Genomic DNA, 20321 nt, shown 5'->3' on the forward strand with positions numbered 1-20321 from the left:
CAAGGCATGAACCTGTGTTCGACCCTTTGAGTCTCGATCCGCTAAAAACTTAGCCACACCCTCTAGGGTCGCTGAATCGAGCCCTCGCCGTCAGTGAAATAGCCTGAGCTATGATTGCTCCAAAGAAAGGTCGACAAACTGCTTATCAAACTCCTTTTCTGCGTATTGAATGTCAAACTTGTCAAAACGATCGTCCAACTCTTTAAGACTCTCCTTGACACGTCGAGCTTGAGAGACAAGGAAAGGAAAGAAAACAGTACGGTTACCAAAACCTGTTTGGGGTAAAAGGAACCTGAGCTAAATATCTAAATCCACGTGCACTCCGGTCGCAAGACCAAAACTGACCTGAGTCATCTTTGCAGTCGTCTCTGTGATTTCATTCTCCCACAAACCGTTAAATGAACCTGACCTACTAGGTCTGACTGAGTTATACAATCATTGGAGAGAAAATACAAACTTTATCTCCTGACACTTGGTTTACAAACGTTTACCCGCTGAGGCAAGAACTCTCAGCAACTCCTCTACTCATGCACCGCCAGCCTTGCTGATGTCGTTTACACCTCCGTCTAGAACCGCCAACTCCGGCTTCTTTGCTCGACAGGGCTCTGCCAAAACGCTGCACAAGACTCCCAATCTTGCTCCGCCATTTACCCTCAACCTGGCAACCAGCGACGCTGGCCAACCAAATCCCCTCATACCCTTGAACATCAAATCAGATACTAGAAGCACTGGGTGTTGAGCGGCAAACGAACCTCCCTCGAAATCCGACCATCCGCAGGAAAACGACACTCGCATGCCCAAAGCTCGAATCGAAGGCCCTCTGAGTTTTTCCATATCCTCGCCTTGACGGAAATACCAGGACGCCCGTCTGACCGAGTTCCGCTCTAGGCGCAAAGACCGTGTCGCACAATACACTAAACGCGGCCAACAGGACCTTGGATGGTGGTGCTTCGGCACTACTATTGTCACCGACACACTCCCCATTCGATGAAAAGCTTGATCAGAGCTGGAATGAGCACAAAGGGAGGGAAAACATACAGCTGCTCACCCTGAGGGCATGACTGTGCAAACACGTTTACCCCTGACGAGCCTGGAACTGGGAATCTTCCTTTCGGAACATTGGAGAGCAGTGTCGTGAGACCCACAGAAAACCCCGAACTTCCACCGAGCTCCCTTTGCAGGAAGTGCCACATCGACGCTGTAAGACGAGCGCCTGCTCTAGAAAGCTCCCTGTATGGAAAATCTGCCTGGTTCTCCCCACTTGGGACCCACTCCAACTTTAGGCCGAAATTAGCTTCAAGGAGAGACTTTGTGAATCTACCTGCACATCGACTCTTCTGTCCAAGAGTGTATATATTTCTGACAGCAAAACAAAATACAAAGCCAGTGCCTCTTTGTAGCAGATTTCTGTTATAAATTGCACATTAGATGACCAATAAACGCCGAAGGTGATGGCGTTTGACCGGGAAGCGACAAATACCCACCCCTTTTATGATCAGAGGCATCCGACGCCAACCTTACTCTCGCTGGTGCCGACAAAACGCCAAAAGAGCACTTCATCGCGCACCGGTTGAGTTAAATGAACAGGTGTGACCTCATCCAACTCGACCATAAAGGAGCAACACTCCTGGACAAAAGGGAAGTAGCAATGAACACTAAAATGAAGCTTGGCATTTTCCGACAAAGTGCTGCATCTTTTTCAGAAGCACCGAACCTGCTTTCAACATGTCCTCCCTAACATGGGCGAATGAGCACTTCTTCTTATCCGTGATCCAGAAAGATAGGGAGTCTGAAGAAAAAAAAACCTAGACCCAAATGCATCATCCATGAAACCGGCTGCAATTGGCTCTTCTTCAGGTTGATGAAGTATCCAAGTGACTGCATGTAACAGACTACATACAACGCTCTAGCAGCCTTTTGACTCGAGTCGCTTATCGAGCCCTGCAAACAAACAAAAACAAACATTCTGCCTTTAGGAACAAGACTTCCCCTCTCCAGCACACTCTCCAATGAACCGTTCGACGATCCAAACTTCTGTGTGAATGCCCCTGTTTTTTAACCAGGTTGAGAGACAAAACCCAAGTGACGAATATATGTAGGCACTGTTTTTGAAACCGAACGGGAGAGTAGTGTCAACAAAATAGAATCCCGCCCACTCGAAGCCACAGAAGGTCCTAGACCTCTCATTTAGAAGGATTTGTTTGTATCCCTGAGCGTCGTCGATTCCCGAGAACTTTCCACCTCGACTAATCGATTCCACAGTATCCCCCAATTGAACTAATTTGAAAGGTGTATCCTTACACCAGATGTTCGGTCCCTTCATCGACAAAACTAGTCTGTTTTGGGGTGGTTCGATGGTGAGCGCATTGACACACCTCGGCGGTTTCGTGCTTTTTACCGCCCCAAAAGCTCCACTGACCCTTCTACAAGGCGCTTCAAAATTATCTCATTAATGAAAGGGGTGAATTCCTTGCAAACAGGGGCGTTAGAAAAGTACCTGGGTGGAAGGATAGCCGAGTCAAAGGTTCTACCCCGGTATTTCCCTCTAAAGGGTTGGGAAAACTCAAACAGGTCTACGCCCTGACGCAACCATCGCCCTATCTGCTGGCCGGCGTGAGGGCGCTCAGTCAATATGTCATTCCACGCCTGGGGATGATCGTGCAGACCTTCCAGCTACAAGATAAATCTGGGTCTCGAAACCGCAGGGCTTGAAAATTAGGCCGGCAAACACCTGAAAGAACTTTAGCAGGACTTGGCTCTGATCCATCGGGGGGCCCTGCAACAACTCATGATATATCTACCCAGAAACACGAACCTCTGCGCCGCCTTGCAGCCTGAGCTGCAACATGGTCAAAGGGGTAGCAAGATGAGCGCTCCCACACATGGGTTCCCAATATCTTCAAGAACCGCCTATACTCCTAGGTTTAATCAAGAGAGAAACCGTTCAAAGCACAGCTTGTAAAACATTTCCAACGGCCAACGACCGATCTATAAAATATATAAAAAGGAAACAAAACTCAGACAATAAATAATGAATACATTTCACATAGAAATGCCATTCTTAGCGCCAACTGCCAACCGCTCAAATTGTTTTATTTGACACACTAAACCACAACACTACAAGCGACTCAGTGTTCTACGTGCAATTTTACTTTTTTTTTTTTTTTTCTTTTTTTTTTTTTTTTTTTTTTTTTTTTTTTAGTAAGTGGGGGGGGGGGCGAGGCATTCCTCGAACAAACCTGAATATCTAATAATTCCCCACTTTAGAACATGCACATAGAAAACCCAAATATCATCCCGAGGCTCCCTTCCCCCGATGTACGTTGACTAAAAGTCCACCATGCAAAACCGGCTCAAGAAAACTTAGAGTATTTCCTTGCAGTCTCGATAAAAATTTACCCCTTTTTCGGCAACGGAAACAGACATCCGTGTCTCTCGGCACATACAACTGCTTCTCTTTGATGTCCTCGGGTGATAGAGGAGCGAACTCGGAGACGTACTTACGAAGGAGAGCCATAACATAAGCTACGTTACGATCGTAGAGCCATAACATAAGCAACGTTACGATCGTAGAGCCATGACATAAGCTACGTTACAACCGTGATACCAGTGCAAACAATCTGCCAAACCTCCTTTAAGAAGCTTCTTTTATTGAGCTCTAGTCTTATAGGAACCCCATTAACCGGGCCAGTTTCGTATATTATGGTGCCAAAACCGCTATAAAGGCACTCCCCATTTAGAACTCTCTCAGACCATACTCAATGCATAAACGCAACGCCATTCATACTAAGGGGTAACTGAGGGGGTACTCCCCCTGAGCCGTACCTATAAATACCGCCCTCTTACCAAGGCTAACTAAGGCCAAAGGCCAAACCAACAGAGGCACCAAACTTTCAGAGTGCACACCTCCAAGTCCATTTCCTAGGGCCTTCCCCTGCTGCCCGCCAAAACCGGAAGTGTGGCATTCCCCGTTGCCTTTCCTTTTATTTCTAACTTTATAAGATACGAAAGTCCTACTCCCCTACTAGCTAGCCTTTTTGGCCGGTAATCCACCCTTCCATTGACCATCATTCTGTCCTCACTGCGTTACTCTTAAGGGATCGTAGCCACCCCATGTCTGTAGATAACAACTTTGAATGGGTATAATTTCCGCTTTTTCGGAGCCTTCCCATAGTTCTTTGCCCTCCTTCTGCTATGTTGCTTGTGTTTGCTTATACATCTGACGAAGACCCGGTGTGGATAAAAGCTAAGGTCATCTCCCCTACTGGCTCTACACAAGTATATAAACTTATTTTGTACGTCTAAAAGCTTCAAATCATGATCTCTGGATGTAGGCACTCTCCAAATACTAGACCTCATTTTGCCTGTAGAGATTTTCCAGCGTCCATTGGCCGATTAAACCAAAATACGCCTAAACCTAAGGGGGCACTCCCCGTTTTTCCCTAACTTCCAAGGCCCAAGCAAGGGGGACGCCCCAGTGCCGGCCAAGACCAAAAGAGAGGGGCACTCCCCGTTTAGAAACAGCCATTTTCAGGGCTCATTACTCAGGGCAATCCCTCATTACGCAAGGCCTACCCAAGTGAGGCACTCGCCATCCAAAGGTTTTTTTTTTTTTTTTTTTTTTTTTTTTTTTTTTTTTTTTTTGTTATTTTATAGTATTATTAATGGGATCACTCCCCGACGAAAAACCAAAGATGGTCACTCCCCATTTTTTTTTATTTTTTTTTTTTTTTTCCGGATTTATTACTTGGGGCTCTCCCCGATGAAAAGCAAAACAAGAAGATGGGCTATTCCGTCCCCAATTAAAACACAAATTTTTCTGGGTTCATTACTGGGGCACTCCCCGAAAGAAAGCTAAACAAAGATGGACACTCCCAATTAAAAACACCCGATTTTTCGGGTTCAATACTTGGGGCACTCCCCGAAGGAGCTAACCAAAGATGGGAACTCCCCATTTAAAACACCCATTTTTCGGGTGTATACTTGGGGCACTTCCGGAAATAAAACTAACCAAAGATGGGCACTCCCCATTACATAACCGATTTGTCGGGTTCAATCCTTGGGGCACTCCCAGAAGGAAAGCATATCAAATATGTTAAATTTGCATCGGGATAAAGAATATTAATTTTTTGTTTTTATTGCTCTAGAATTGCAAGGGTCGTGGGTTCGAATCCCACCCGAGTAAAAATGCCTGTGATTTTTTTTTTTTTTTTTTTTTCTTTTTCACAGGACTCGGGGAAAGTACTGAGTATACAGTGCTACACACATCGGTGTATATGGGTAAAAACCAAAAATTTACATATCAAAGATGGACACTCCCCATTTAAAACACACGATTTTCCGGGTTCAAAACTTGGGGCACTCCCCGAAGAAGATGGGCACTCCCCGTTTCAAACACCCATTTTCCGTGTTCATACTTGGGGCACTCCCCGAAGGAAAACCAAGGATGGGCACTTCCCATCTTAAACACCCAATTTTCCGGGTTCAATCCTTGGGGCACTCTCAAAAGGAAAGCTAACCAAAGATGGGCACTCCCCATTTAAAACACACAATTTTCAGGGTTCAATACTTGGGGCACTCCCCGAAGAAGATGGGCACTCCCCATTTCAAACACCCATTTTCCGGGTTCATACTTGGGGCATTTCCGAACATAAAACTAAACAAATATAGGCACTCCTGTAATGTCTTAATAGACTAACAAATTAAATCAACACTATTAAAAGCAATAATATACGAATTCATTCTTTGCATCAACATGTGCTTTATTCTCTGTTCCTCAGTTTTCCATTCTGCCTCCGTGTGACCTTACACGAGGTCAACTCATTTGCATAACCGAGTGTGATCACGTGAACACTACACTCCCCATTTAAAACACCCGATTTTTCGGGTTCATTACTTGTGGCGTTCCCCGAAGGAAAGCTAAACCAAAGATGGTCACTCCCCATTTAAAACACACACATTTTGGGTTCATACTCGGGGTATTTCCGGATCTAAAGCTAACCAGAGATGGGCCCTACCCATTTTTTATTTTCTTTCGGGTTCGTAACTTTGGGGCACTCCCCGATGTAAAGCTAACCAACGATGGGCACTCCCCGTTTAAAACACCCATTTTCTGGGTTTATACTTGGGGCACTTCCCGATACATGCATAAAGCAAACAAAAATGGGCACTCCCCATATTTACACCCGATTTTTCCGGGTTAATTATACTTGGTGCACTCCCCGAAGGAAAGCTAACCAAAGATGGGCACCCCCCTTTTAAAATGGCCATTGTTTCGGGTTCATTACTTGGGGCACTCCCCGATGTAAAGCTAAACAAAATGGGCACTACCAATTTAAAACACCCACTTACCATGTTCATTACTATGGGGCACTACCCATGCCTTATGCAAGGCTCACCAAGGATAGGCACTCCCATTTAAATTACAAATTTTTCCGGGTTTATCTAAAACATGGATGCAAAGCTAACCAAATAAAAGGGGGGCTCTCCCCATTGGAGCACTGAACTCCGGACCATTATCTAGGGTACCGATCCGAAGCGCCGAATATTTCGGATCTCAAAAGCTCTGCAGTTTAACCCCAACAAGCTACGGCAAAGAACAAAACCTGGCGCCAAGCACGGAATTTTTTAACTAACTAGCACGACCCTCAATGGTGCATAAAGTTATCTCAACACACCACCATCCTCGATGGTCCTCTCTACCCCGATAAATTCAATCTTGTATGTCTGTGTGCGCGCTGGCACTTGCACTTACACTCATGTACCCACTCATGCGACACCCATGGGCCCACAAGCAATCCACCGACCACCATGGACCCTTGATACCACCAAGAAACGTGCCATTGTTAACCTCTCAACGATTTTACAAAGGGTGCCATTATGTCCCATACAAATGCACCCAAGCGCAAAAGGACTGGCCGCCATTGTGCCCGGCAAGTGAAACACATGTTCCCTCACATGGGTCTAAATAGTCGAAAATAAGAAAATTTACCTTTCCTTCCCGAAAGCATATACTATAGATACTACCTTGGTCCTAAGCCATCGACACCCACCCAGTGGTTTCACCATTGCCGTCCACTCCAGATTTCCCCATGGTAATTCGGGCACGAGGAATAAATCTTTTTAAAACTTTGGGACCTTCCGCCCAAAACGTCCATCCGGTGGACACCAGAATCGCGACTGACAAAGAGTCAGTCGCCCTCAACGCCCACAGCGGTGCAAATAGATGTAGACATTTGAGTTTACCAGAAGTAAGATACCAAATTCCTCTAATGACCATTTATACCTGCCCCAATAATGCTGTATTGTAGTGGTAGTTCTAATTCAGCTAGATGTAGCTGATTAAGACTGCCTGCTTGTTTTTTCTTGTCCGCTTTTATTTCTCGTACTTTGTTTTTTTCATTGGTGTGATTCATGTATTGCACACTGATTCTTTCTTTTTCTTTATCATCCCCTTTGTGATACGTCTCGCAAATTCCACACTGATCCTTTTTGGGCTTGTGGAACTTTAATTTCATGTCCTTCAACACCCTTGCATACAACGTTCGAGAAGCTTTTAGGTTTGGGTTTTCAGCAATGTACAGATCGTACATTTTGTTCACATTGAGATCAGAAGCCAAGTATTGGAAAGATGTGCTAGAACGGCAGTAATGTGATTCAGCTCTAGGAAACCTGTTGATGTGAGCCTTGACCTCCTCCCTAAGATGTTTATCTTTCTCTTTTGTTTGCCTCCCTCCCCTTCGCTCTTGTGCAAGTGTGTTACACGGTCCAAGTTTTTTTTACGACAGTACGTACCTGACGATCTGATATTCCTACTGTACTGAGAAACATTTTTTTACAAACCCGAAAGGGAGATGACATTATGCCTTCATCTTTAGGTAGGAAAAAATGAGTGTTCCTCTTCTTGCGTGAACTACCTTTACATGGCTCTGAAACAATGTGACGTGCCACCCACTCTCTCTGTCCTTGCAGGCTACCAACTAAATAGAAAGCATTTCTTATTGATTCTCTTTGTTCTTCACTGAACTCATCACACTCAAGTTTTCTGGCCTTGCAATATAAGCCGTTACATTTTGGTATCATTTGAGTTTTTCGTGCCGTCTTTAACCTGTCTGACTTTTCCGAATGGTAGACATCTCCACTGTTTCGTTTTTCTTTTACGGTTTTATTCTTGGCTTGTTTTGATTGGATTTCAGGGGAATCCTGTTCAAAATCCATCTCTATCTGTGGTTCTCCTTCCACAATAAAGTTCTCTGGTTCCAGAGGAACTGTGATATTTGCACTGGATGAAACTGACTTTAAGTTATGTTCGATATTAACATCTGGAGTTGACACATTGCTTAAATTAAGTAGTGGAGAAAATTTGTTGTGAGACTCACAAGTATTGCTGGACCTTAAAAAATGTTCAAAGCATAACAGACAGTCACAATTACTGCAAGCTGCAAAAATGTCCTCCTGACAAGTAAAATCTGAGCACTTCTGGACCATACCCTGTTGTGGAAATAGCGTTTCTTCGAGGTCAGGGAGGATTGCTGTCGAGATTCCGATATTGATGGGTTTGAGCCTGCAGTGTGAGAAAAGAATAGATCAGTGACGTAGCTGATGTGTGGGTGTGTTTGGGTGAGTAGGTAACCACATTCAAACCGGGGACCTATAACAAAAGAGGACAATACACTGTAGGTCCACGGTTGCTATCACAAAGGAAAGCATTGTGGTCCACGGTTGCTATAACAAAGAGTTGAACAAAGGAGGGTCCACGATTGCAGGCTGTTACACACTTGTGTGTGTGTGTGTGTGTGGGGGGGGGGGATATATTAGTACAAGACTTTTCCCCAAAGAAGCCCATATTTCCGGAAATGAGAGACTATATTTCCCCAAAGTTTAAAGATTAGATATCCGATATACTCTCAAAGTGAAATCCCAAATTTCAGAATATAGCCCAAATTTCTGAAATGTCAACCATAGTTAACGTTCAAATAAACAAATTTCTTTCATAATTATTTTGCTTTTAGCAAAAACAATAAAACAAGGTATTTCTTACAGGAATTGTCGGTCAGTTGGGGTTCAATAATGGTTTAATGTGGAGAAAGAAAACAACTTAATCCTACATTTTACATTACACCTGAAAATAAAGAACCATTGTTCGAATAAAAGACCCTTTCTATACACAAATTGAGGAGTAACATTAGACTTAGTGAGGAATCTGGATATATGCACGCTCAGTTGCAACATTAAAACAAAAAGCATAACAGAATACTGTAATAAAGACCACATAATATTGATGATTAGGTATAACAGTAAAACTCACTCTCTGCTGCATGGCCTAGTAATGCGCTAAGAGGCATGTCGTCTTCACCACTATCACTGTCCTCAGTTCCTGTAGAATGCCACAAAAAACAACAGTCTGATTAATGAAACAAATTTCATGTACTTTGTGCTTTCAAACATAATGTAGTACACTGTTAGAAAATTTCTCCTTAAAAATACAGAAAAGTACCTGCAGCAGAGTCTCGAGAACTCCTGTAATTTTACTGCATAATTCTTATCGCAATTTACAGTCATCTGTTTTTTAATAGACAATCTGTATGTGATAAATAAAATGTATCCATAAAAAAACAGAAAAGTGCTTGCAGCAGTCTCGAGAACTCCTGTAATTTTACTGCATAATTCTTATCACAATTTACAGTTCATCTGTTATTTAACAGACAATCTGTATGGGATAAATAAAATGTATCCATAAAAAAACAGAAAAGTGCTTGCAGCAGTCTCGAGAACTCCTGTAATTTTACTGCATAATTCTTATCGCAATTTACAGTTCATCTGTTTTTTAACAGACAATCTGTATGTGATAAATGAAATTTCTCATTAAAAAAAAACAGAAAAGTGCCTGCATCAGAGTCTCGAGACATCCTGTATAATTCTTTTCACAATTTACAGTTCATCTGTTTTTTTAACAGACAATCTGCATGCGATAAATAAAGTTTACCTGTAAAATCACAGTTCTTGAGAATCTGCTGCAGGCACCTTCTTTAAATTTACAGAAACACCAGTATCAAAAATCAAACAATTACTGCAACATTTTTAAGGGTTTATTCAGCTGTATTCCTGCATGTAGCATAAATCAACACTTAACGCTGAACACTAAAACACTAAAACGCTAAAAACACCAATATCAAAACCTGAACATCAAAAATGTCATAAATGTAGGCTACATGTACATGTATAGATCATTCAGAAATTGTCTTTGCCAAAATTGGAGTTAGTCCAAAAAATCAGCTGAACTAGCTTTAGATTACTTGGATCGAGAATCCAGAGTTGACAACAGTAAAACTCTAACATGCCAGTGAAGGAAAAGACATCTTAACTCATTGTTCCTTGGCAAATATAGTATCTTGGTAAATAGTAACCTAAAATCAAATCCTTTCAGTTCCGGAGGCATAAAACCTACTATAGTAACTCTGGTAATGCAGTTTGTGCCAACTGGCAGTTACTCTGGAATCATGTCTATCATGGGTCATCTCTGAAACAGTTTCATCTTTGAAATTTTAAACGCAACTCAGAAACCCCAACTTGGAAAGTTTGACTCTTTCCAAGACATGTGTTGATGCGCAACACACGTCTTACGCTTACTCCTACACACACACACACACACACACATACTTGTCAAAGGGGTGAACCGAGGACCCGTGTCTGAAAGAGGGGTATCGAGGACATCTCATATAATGACCTTACAAAGTAAATAGGCATGTTTTTATATTAAACTGGGTTCAACGAACAATTCTGTAACCAGAAAAAGTCAATGAAATGTCTTGTACATTACTAAAATAAAACTGACTTTTTGCATTGACATGGAGGACACACATACACACCCAGGGAATATATACCGTCTATATGAGGACCCTATGATACCAAGTAAACACTGGCTATCCGATGAAACACCTCTACGTGAGGACCAAGAAATAATATGTACACCTGCACGCAATGTCTGAGGACACACCCAGGGAATTTATACCATCTATTTGTGGACCAGAGATAAAATTTACATGCACACCAGCATGCAAGCCGCTGTCCATCTGAGGACACACCGGGTGAATACATACCATCTATATGAGGACCAGAGATAACATGTACACCTGCATGCAAGACACTGTCTATGCGAGCATGTAAGACACTGTCCATCTGAGGACACACCCGGGGAATGTATACCATCTATATGAGGACCAGAGATAACATGTACACCTGCATGCAAGACACTGTCTATGCGAGCATGTAAGACACTGTCCATCTGAGGACACACCCGGGGAATGTATACCATCTATATGAGGACCAGAGATAACATGTACACCTGCATTTAAGACACTGTCTATGCGAGCATGTAAGACACTGTCCATCTGAGGACACACCTGGGGAATGTATACCATCTATATGAGGACCAGAGATAACATGCACACCTGCATGTAAGACACTGTCCATCTGAGGACACACCCGGGGAATGTATACCATCTATATGAGGACCAGAGATAACATGCACACCTGCATGTAAGACACTGTCCATCTGAGGACACACCCGGGGAATGTATACCATCTATATGAGGACCAGAGATAACATGTACACCTGCATGTAAGACACTGTCTATGCGAGCATGTAAGACACTGTCCATCTGAGGACACACCTGGGGAATGTATACCATCTATATGAGGACCAGAGATAACATGCACACCTGCATGTAAGACACTGTCCATCTGAGGACACACCCGGGGAATGTATACCATCTATATGAGGACCAGAGATAACATGCACACCTGCATGTAAGACACTGTCCATCTGAGGACACACCCGGGGAATGTATACCATCTATATGAGGACCAGAGATAACATGTACACCTGCATGTAAGACACTGTCTATGCGAGCATGTAAGACACTGTCCATCTGAGGCACACCTGGGGAATGTATACCATCTATATGAGGACCAGAGATAACATGTACACCTGCATGTAAGACACTGTCTATGCGAGCATGTACTACACTGTCCATCTGAGGACACACCCGGGGAATGTATACCATCTATATGAGGACCAGAGATAACATGCACACCTGCATGTAAGACACTGTCTATGCGAGCATGTAAGACACTGTCCATCTGAGGACACACCCGGGGAATGTATACCATCTATATGAGGACCAGAGATAACATGTGCACCTGCATGCAAACATTGTCTATCTGAGGACACACCTGAGGAATATATACCTTCTACATGAGTACCCAGTGATCAACAATTAGTTCAAACTGGAAGACAAGCACAGAATACCTTACAACTATTTTTTTAGCCCACTGGAAAGAAGTAATCTACACAGTTACCGTTTTTTTTTTGTTTTTTTGTTTTTTTTTTTGCATTAATAAATGGGAACAATGACCGACTTCAAATGATTCTGGACACACACAAATTGTCATATACAAAAAAATAGTATTTCACTCTCTGGTTTATTAATACGTATAATACGTAACATAGTGTTTTTTTTAGCAGTTTTGTTAACAGCTAACCTACCTAAATCCTACAAACATGTAAGGAAAGCTTTTACAGTGAAACCAAAATCTTAATTTTAAAGACTGTGCCAAAAGATACTTGACTTGTATTTGTAAGTATTTTTTAATTACCCAAAAGAAGAATTTATCTCGAGTATTTGTAACGGCTCCACAAAGTCATGATTCACTTTGAATGTTTTGTTGAATGGCAACCATTTAACAGTCACTTATGCCTTAAAGGTAAAATCTCCCAGCATGTAGCACTAGTATTAACAGACAGATAAACATGTGGACAAGAGTGAAAAACTATAATCAGTTAAATACTTCAAAAATCTCAACAAACCAACAAGATGTATACTACAGAATAATGTGAATAGCAAGAACCAACCTACGATTTACCTGTTTAACGATTAATCAATAACTTAAGAACTGATTTGTTGTTTGATTGATGTAAGAATTGATCAAAAAAAATTATCTATTCCAGAAGTAATTTTGTTATTTATTTATTTAGTTTTATTTAGTTACTTTATCTGGTTACTTTGTATTAATTTCTTTAATTTTTTTATAGTTCTTAAGTAAGTAAATTATACTTATCTTTCTATTTATTGATTGAATGATTGATTAAATGGTTTATTAATTATTTGATGAAAATAAAGATTACACATGTATAACCCTTTGTAAAACTATCAACTCTTTAAAACTGAACTACCTGAAAAAACAGAACACAACAAACATTGGTTAAGTTTTGTAGACAACCCTGTCACAAAAATATATACCAATCGACTGCTTCTTAATAGTCTTTTTGTAAAAAAAAACCCAAGAATATTCAATTTAGGGGTGAACAAGAAAATTTGACGGAAGCAGGATATGAACCAGTGACCATTAACGTGCCGACGCTCTACCCAACTCTACATTGCCGTACTCCCTATTTCGTCAATATCTTTGTTCAGGGGATGCCCGTCAGAAGACATTCAACCTGAACTTGCCATGTGGCCAGGGATCACACCCCAGTTATACCAAAGAACCATAGAACTACAAGGTTGTAAGGTATAATTGGGGTGTGATCCCTGGCTATGTCAGTTTCAGGTTGAATGGCTTCTGACTGGCACCCCCCCCCCCCCCGACAAAGATACTGACGAATTAGGGAGGCCACCAACGTAGGCCTGGATAGCTTAGATGGCACGTTAATCCGATGGTTGATGGATCAAATCCCGCTTTAGTCAATTTTTTTTGTCCGCCCCAAAATTGAATAAAATATTACCAAGTCAGTTTCCCTTATGATTTATTGTTTATTATTTGAATAAAGAATATTGATAAATTTGAGTATCAACAACCTGTACCAGCAATACATAAGTTGTTTGTCATCTTTAAATCACATGTGAGGTCCATGTATCAAGGAGTAATTACAAAAACTAAAAATTGTGGGCCCTTTGCCACATAAATGTAAGCATATTTCCTTTACTGAAATATAAACTTAAATTATGCAGGTAAAAAATAAATGTAAAAAAATAACCAACGGGAGATCTCTTCATCACGCTGGTGAAAGTGATAGGCAAGTTTCAGAAACATTCTGAATTGTGAGGTAGATGTATCAAGGAGTAATTACAACAACAAAAACTAAAAATTGTGGTCCATTTGCCACACAAATGTAAGCATATTTCCTTTACTGAAATATAAACTTAAATTAAGCAGATAAAAAAAATAAAATAAAAATAACCAACGGGAGATCTCTTCATTACGCTGGTGAAAGTGTTAGGCAAGTTTCAGAAACATTCTGAATTCACGTAATATCAAAGATTAAAACACAAATCAGGTCTTTATTTCAACGGCATCTCAGAGATTGAACCAGTATTATAACCGAGTGCCCAAAATCCTTTTTGAAATCTCTTATTCCTGTACAAACTGATCATACACATGAACCTCTTTCTCAAAATGTAGCACAATCAACTGTTTATAACTAGTATTCAATTACTTTTGTAAACAACCCTGTCGCAAAAATATTTATCCTCCAACTGTTGAAAAATCTAACATCTGTAAAAAAGAATATTGGTAAATGTGACTGTCAAAAACATGTCACGCTGATTAAGTTATTTGTCTCTTCTTCAAATCACATGTGAGGTACATGTATCAAGGAGTAGTTACAAAAAAACAAATTCAAAAAATGTGAGTCCTTTGCCACACAAAGACCTCACTTATTTCCCAGCCATATGAATGTGTACAAACACTTGATAAAACAAAAACAGTTGTTTACTGATTTCTCAAAATCATTACAACCAATGCAATTATACCCCAAACCAAACTGCCTTGAAACTGAATATCACTGACTATAATTGTGAGTTTTAACCTTGAACCTAATTGCAGAACAACACTTAAGTTTAGGGTTTCATTAGCTTTGCCCTGTTATTTCTGCAGTAATCCTTGATATTGCGCCATGTTCTTCTGTGCAGTACTGGATACTCCCTCATCACTTTCATGATATCCTCCTTCCCTGGTAGTCGGAAAATTAGGATGTGGTGCAGCCTCTTCACAGCCTCTATTTCTTCTTGTGTCCACTGCTTCTTGGACCTCTTAGAACCTACAAAATTGTTAAAATATGCTTCAAATATTTCAACGTGTATTGGGGCTCGAAACAACAAATTTGTGGTTTGGAAAAAAAGGTTGCATCCCAACGAAATCCAAGAGTTAAGGATGTCATGTGAATGATAAAGGTACAAGGTGACTCTTATTAAATGACCAATACACATTTAATAAAGAAACAAAGTTTGCAAACTAGAACAAGTAAAGCTTCAAGTGGATTTCTTTTTCTCATAGATGTCAGCAAATGGTCTGTGCAGGTTCAATTGTGTACTGAACAAGTTGGCGAAGGCCAATCCATGGTTTAATCTACATAGCTAAAATCAACATTGTTAAAAAAGTAAACAAATATTGGGACAGACAAAAAAGTCAACACAACTGGTCCAGCTTCAATACCTGAACTTCGGTCCTCTGGTGAATTTGGCGTAGACTGCCATCTTGCCCTGCCACTCTCATCCGCTTGGTCACGATGATCTAGAGAAAAATCAGATATAACATTAAATTTACTTATTTCATAAGCCAACTTGCCAAAGCTTGTCATAGGTTTTGTACACCGGGTTGAGGGGGGGGGGGGGATGGGGGGATGGAGGAAAGTGGATTGGGCTGACAGGCAGGATATAGCGGACATGCAGGATATGGTAAAAAGTGTATGTGGGCAGGGGTATGATGGGGTCACGGATAGAGTGGGTTGGGGTATGGCTGTGGAGGGGGTTATTACAGGAGGGGCAGGGTATGGCGGGGTAGGGCGCTGCAGGTTTGGGGTAGGTGGAGTGGCAGGGGCATGCCGGAGTGGGACAGAGTGTGGAAAGGACAAGCTTCATGTAAATATCTGTAAGGTAAGTCAAGGAAGTCAAGTTCAGTTGAGATGCAAGAGATACAGGTTTAGTTGTGGATTGCTAAGAAATTTGCAAGATAAATGTAACAACAGTGTTAGAAAAATATAAAATATGTTAAAAAATACTGCACAACTTGTACATCTTTGAAAACTTTAGATATATTAATCGAACAGCAGAAACTAGTGGCATGTTTTGAATAACGATTGAGCCAATAATAGCAGAAATATTTTGTTTCGTAATGGCAAGTTAAATACATTCAGTTGTGATGGCAACCATTTTGAAAAATGGCAGACATTTAAAAAAAAGTCTATTTGATACTCAAAAGAATTGTTCAGAACATAAAAATGTTCAGCTTAGCCAAATATTATGCTTTTCATTAACACTTTTACAATACAAGAATTGAATAGCATCGATTGTGCAGAATCACCACAGTCCAACTGAATGCAGCCCTTACCGTTGGATACGTGGTCGCTGTCGGATTCACTCTCACTTGATTGAGTACCTACATGGAAAAGGGTACAAAAATATGTTTTATTCTATCGGGCCTCAAACTTTATTACCAAAAGGGTACCAGCTACCTCAAGCATGACTGACATGACACTTTCAAGCAACTCTAATTTTTCAAATGCCTACAGGAATGGTTTTCATGGAGAAGCCCCCCAAAAATGATACTTTATGTGAAAGAGAACATGTCATATTTCAATCAAAGGTTATGTGTTTAGTATTGGTTTCTTTACAACAGTTATTAAATAAGAGAACATGTAAATCGTTTCTCCGTGTAAATTTCTATTAGTACTCTGTAAGGGCACCACAGCAGTAGTCATGGCCACCAACTGCAATTTGCCATTGGTACTGTCAGTTACTTTAGAGGCCTGGTTTATATTTCATAAAATGATCTTTGTATATCAGTGTGCTCCACAGGGGGCAAGCCCTCCTACAATTTAAGGCCACCCTGCCAAAATAATTGACCTCGTTGCCAACGGGGCCTAAATCGAAGCGCCTGATTGGTTCGCTTCCGCAGAAGGTTCTGTATTATTATGCAGACCTACACAAGAAGCGGACCAATCAGACACTTTGATTTAGGTCCAATTGATAATAATATAGTTTGGCAGACAAATCGCTTTTCCAATTTGCAACATTTTTCTTACTCTTTTGCATAAAAAATATACAAAAATCAAGTTGTCAAGATAAAGAGCCAGATGTGGAAAACTTTAAGTTGTCTTTCAGTCAATGGCAAATGTTTTGCGACCAAGATTTTTTTTTTCTAAATTTTTCTGTGTTCAACCATGGAGGAAGGACAAGTTTGCGTCAGTAAATTAGTGATTTCTTCACTATAGGTAGCAGTTTGATGGAGAACACCGTGTTAATAATACTTCTTTCACTCAAAGAAAAATAAATAAATAAATAGATAACTAAAAATATACAAAATTTCTACAACAAGTTAAGGGACTACCTGAAGGGTCGTCATCAAATGAGATACTGTCTAGTGACCTCCCCTGTTGTGATGGAAGTTGTCCTTTTTCAAGTGAGATGAACAGCTTTGACAACTTGGCCACTCGTAGGACTGTAGATGGGACTTGGTAGTATTCACGGTGCACTCTTAGATCATGTCCCATAAATGATGCCAGTAGATTCAGTTGGTTTTCGGAGAGTGCCAGCATCTGAGATGATGTCGCAACCTGTTTCCTAAGTTTGGTAGACCTTAGAAGATTTGGGTTTGAGGCATTGCAAACATTAGCATGTTTCCTCAGACAGTCAGAGCCTCTGATATGTCCTGAACTGGAATAGTAAGACCGTGCAAACAGGAATTTATTATCTGACTGGACTCCAACAATAGCTCTTTTCTCAAGGAGCAAGGAGACCCTCTCGATCATCTTTTCTGTTAAAATCACTGGAACTACGCTTCCTCTCTTCCCAACAATTTCAACCAGCTGCAGAATCTTACACAAATGCATTTCAAGCTTACTCAGTACACACATACCATCTGGTTTTGCAGTATGCCTCTTCTCAAACTCTGTGACTTGCATCTTTGAAACTTCTCCTTGTCGGCGACGATTAAACAAAATCATCTGACACAGTGTGATTTCGTTGAGGGTATTCCAGGCTTCTTTAACCGAGTCTCCCTCATCATTCCTGAGGTGTTCAACACACCTATCACCAGCATCATGCATATACTTTGTCATCTCGACAATGTCACCATGAGTTGGCAAAAACACTGGGTTGTTCCTCTTCATTGCTCCCAATGTCCTGTGTGAATGGGTTGAAACATACACTTCCCAACTTGACTCACAAACTTCCTTGAAGTGCTCTGCCATTCTTGCTGCTGCGGTGTTACCTGATTCCAAAGCTTTTGATTTGACAATGATGGCACACTTCTGCAAAGAATGCCCAAGTTTGAGAGCTAGGGACGGAATTCGAAAGGTATGGTGCTCAACATCAAATCCAGCAACCTGTTGAACACCAGAAACAATGGCTTTAACACTGTCAGGTCTGATGAAACTTTCCAGGGCAGCATTTTTCTGACTTGAGTTTTTCCTCAGCTGTATTAACAGACGACCAAGTTCCCGCATCTTTGTTCGCAGATAATCATGTTGGTCGGGATCATGATAAACCTTCAGTAGTAACCTCTTGGCAAAGTCTAAAATAAGTGGGTCATTTCTGGCTATGAGAGACACTTCATCTTTCTTCATTTTTTCTATGATTTCATTCAGCTGCAATGAAATACCACAAGGGGGTGGTTTCAAGAGTTGACTCTCATATGCTCTTCTCCCATGGATTTTTCTTCTTTTGGAAGCTGGAACACCAAGTTTATCCACAACTTCCTCCTCAGAGTCTTCCTTTACAATTTGCATTGGACATTTGTGCTTCCACAACTCTGTACGAACATAGTAACCATAGCAAAATGGACATGGGCCATAGTCGTTTGCAACAGAATTGTTTCTACTTGGTCGATAAGCAACAATGAGTTTGCCCTCTCCTTTTCGCAGAACCTCACAGTTGTGAATATGATTGCCAACATTTCGCAATGTACACAACTGTTGCACTCTTTCCTCAGATCTAATAGTTGATCGAACCGCAGCAACCTCAGCTTCTTCTTTGTGTTGGCTTTCTAAATGTCTGGGAAGCTTTGCAAATGCCTTGTAGCAAAACATGCAATAATGCTTCTTGTCCCATACACGGTTTTTACCCTCGTTTGATGTGGACAGTACTTCAATCTTGGACAAACATGTACATGTAGATGAGGGTTTATCTGCCAAAGACACCTGCTCAAGCTTGTCACTAGCAGATTTATTCCTTGTCAAGCTGTCAGGACCAAACAATGTCGATGATGAAACTGGACATTGTGAGTTGTCAGTAGTCTGCCTTTTAAGATTTCTTGGAATATTGTTCAATCCTGGTAGTCTACTAACTTGCATCGGTATTACTTCTGAATCTTCCGAATCTTCAATAAAATCTTCACTTGGCTCATACTCACTACCAGAATCATAACTTTCGTCTGAACTAGAATCGTACTCATCAATTACATTGCCAGTTACCTGGTGATTGATGTCCTTACTGACACCGCATGTACTCTGCCCCGCCAAGTCCACATCAGATGAGTGTGCAGGTTCCTTAGCCACCTTGTGAAGAATAACAACAAAAAAACATAGTCAAGCTTTGTCATAACATTGTCTGTGTCACTGTGAACTCAAGATGATGTAAACACTAAAGGTAAAGGTTAAAGTTTTGATGAACTATTCGTTTTGTCTACTGTTGGTGCAGAATCTCTGTAAGGGGATTTTGAAATAAATATCGACTGTTTGTGATCATGGTTTATGGTTTAGTCAAACCATCTTGTCTCATCCCCGGTGCATGCTACTTTCTCTCTGCTTTGCACTGGCAAAATAGGATGCAACTTTGTAATCAGAAAAGTTAAAAAGGGTAATTAATATTTGATGAAACTGCAACAGCTTTCCATTTTTCCTTTCCAAAAATTTATTACCATCTGTGCATGTTATCAAACCATCTTTCCTAGCAGTGACACACATGAAGAACTCACCTGGTGCTCTTGAACACTTCTTTCCAGGCTGTCATCTTTATATCTCACAATGTACCTCCCTGCAATTAACAAGAAACTAATTAATATAGCCCGACATAGTAAAAACTATCCTCCAATGTCAATGCACTAACATTTGGATAACAAAGTCACTGAAGCAAAGTGACTTGAAAATAGCAAATGTTTTGATAGTTTTATACAAAGCATGCTTTTGATTTCGTTGGTTATTTGAACTGTTTTGATAAGCACTGTTGTTCTGCTCAATTTACAATAGCAGAATTGACGAAGAAATACATGGAATACTTCTCTGTCATAACTCTTATCGTAAATGTTTGTGTCAACTTTTTGTG

At 40.9% G+C, this 20321-nt stretch overlaps 1 protein-coding gene across 1 annotated transcript; it reads right to left on the bottom strand.

Annotated features, from left to right (window-relative positions):
* Window positions 1-14900: 14900 nt before the first annotated feature.
* On the bottom strand, window positions 14901-19351 carry LOC117294740. Its single transcript, XM_033777255.1, has 4 exons — window positions 17389-19351; window positions 16390-16437; window positions 15496-15573; window positions 14901-15100 (listed from the first exon to the last, which is right to left on the bottom strand). Exons 1-4 carry the CDS (start codon window positions 19349-19351, stop codon window positions 14901-14903), a joined length of 2289 nt encoding a protein of 762 aa, XP_033633146.1.
* Between the last annotated feature and the right edge of the window lie 970 nt (window positions 19352-20321).

The sequence above is a fragment of the Asterias rubens genome, chromosome 9 (genome assembly GCF_902459465.1).
Source record: "Asterias rubens chromosome 9, eAstRub1.3, whole genome shotgun sequence".
NCBI classification, from domain to species: Eukaryota; Metazoa; Echinodermata; class Asteroidea; order Forcipulatida; family Asteriidae; genus Asterias; species Asterias rubens.

Excerpts from the sequence above, each read along its gene's own strand:
- LOC117294740 (XM_033777255.1), bottom strand. The coding sequence starts at position 19,351 with ATGCAAGTTAGTAGACTACCAGGATTGAACAATATTCCAAGAAATCTT. Across the intron at positions 15,574-16,389 it reads CAGCGACCACGTATCCAACG|ATCATCGTGACCAAGCGGAT; the intron begins GTAAGGGCTGCA and ends ATTTTTCTCTAG. Across the intron at positions 15,101-15,495 it reads ACCAGAGGACCGAAGTTCAG|GTTCTAAGAGGTCCAAGAAG; the intron begins GTATTGAAGCTG and ends ACAATTTTGTAG.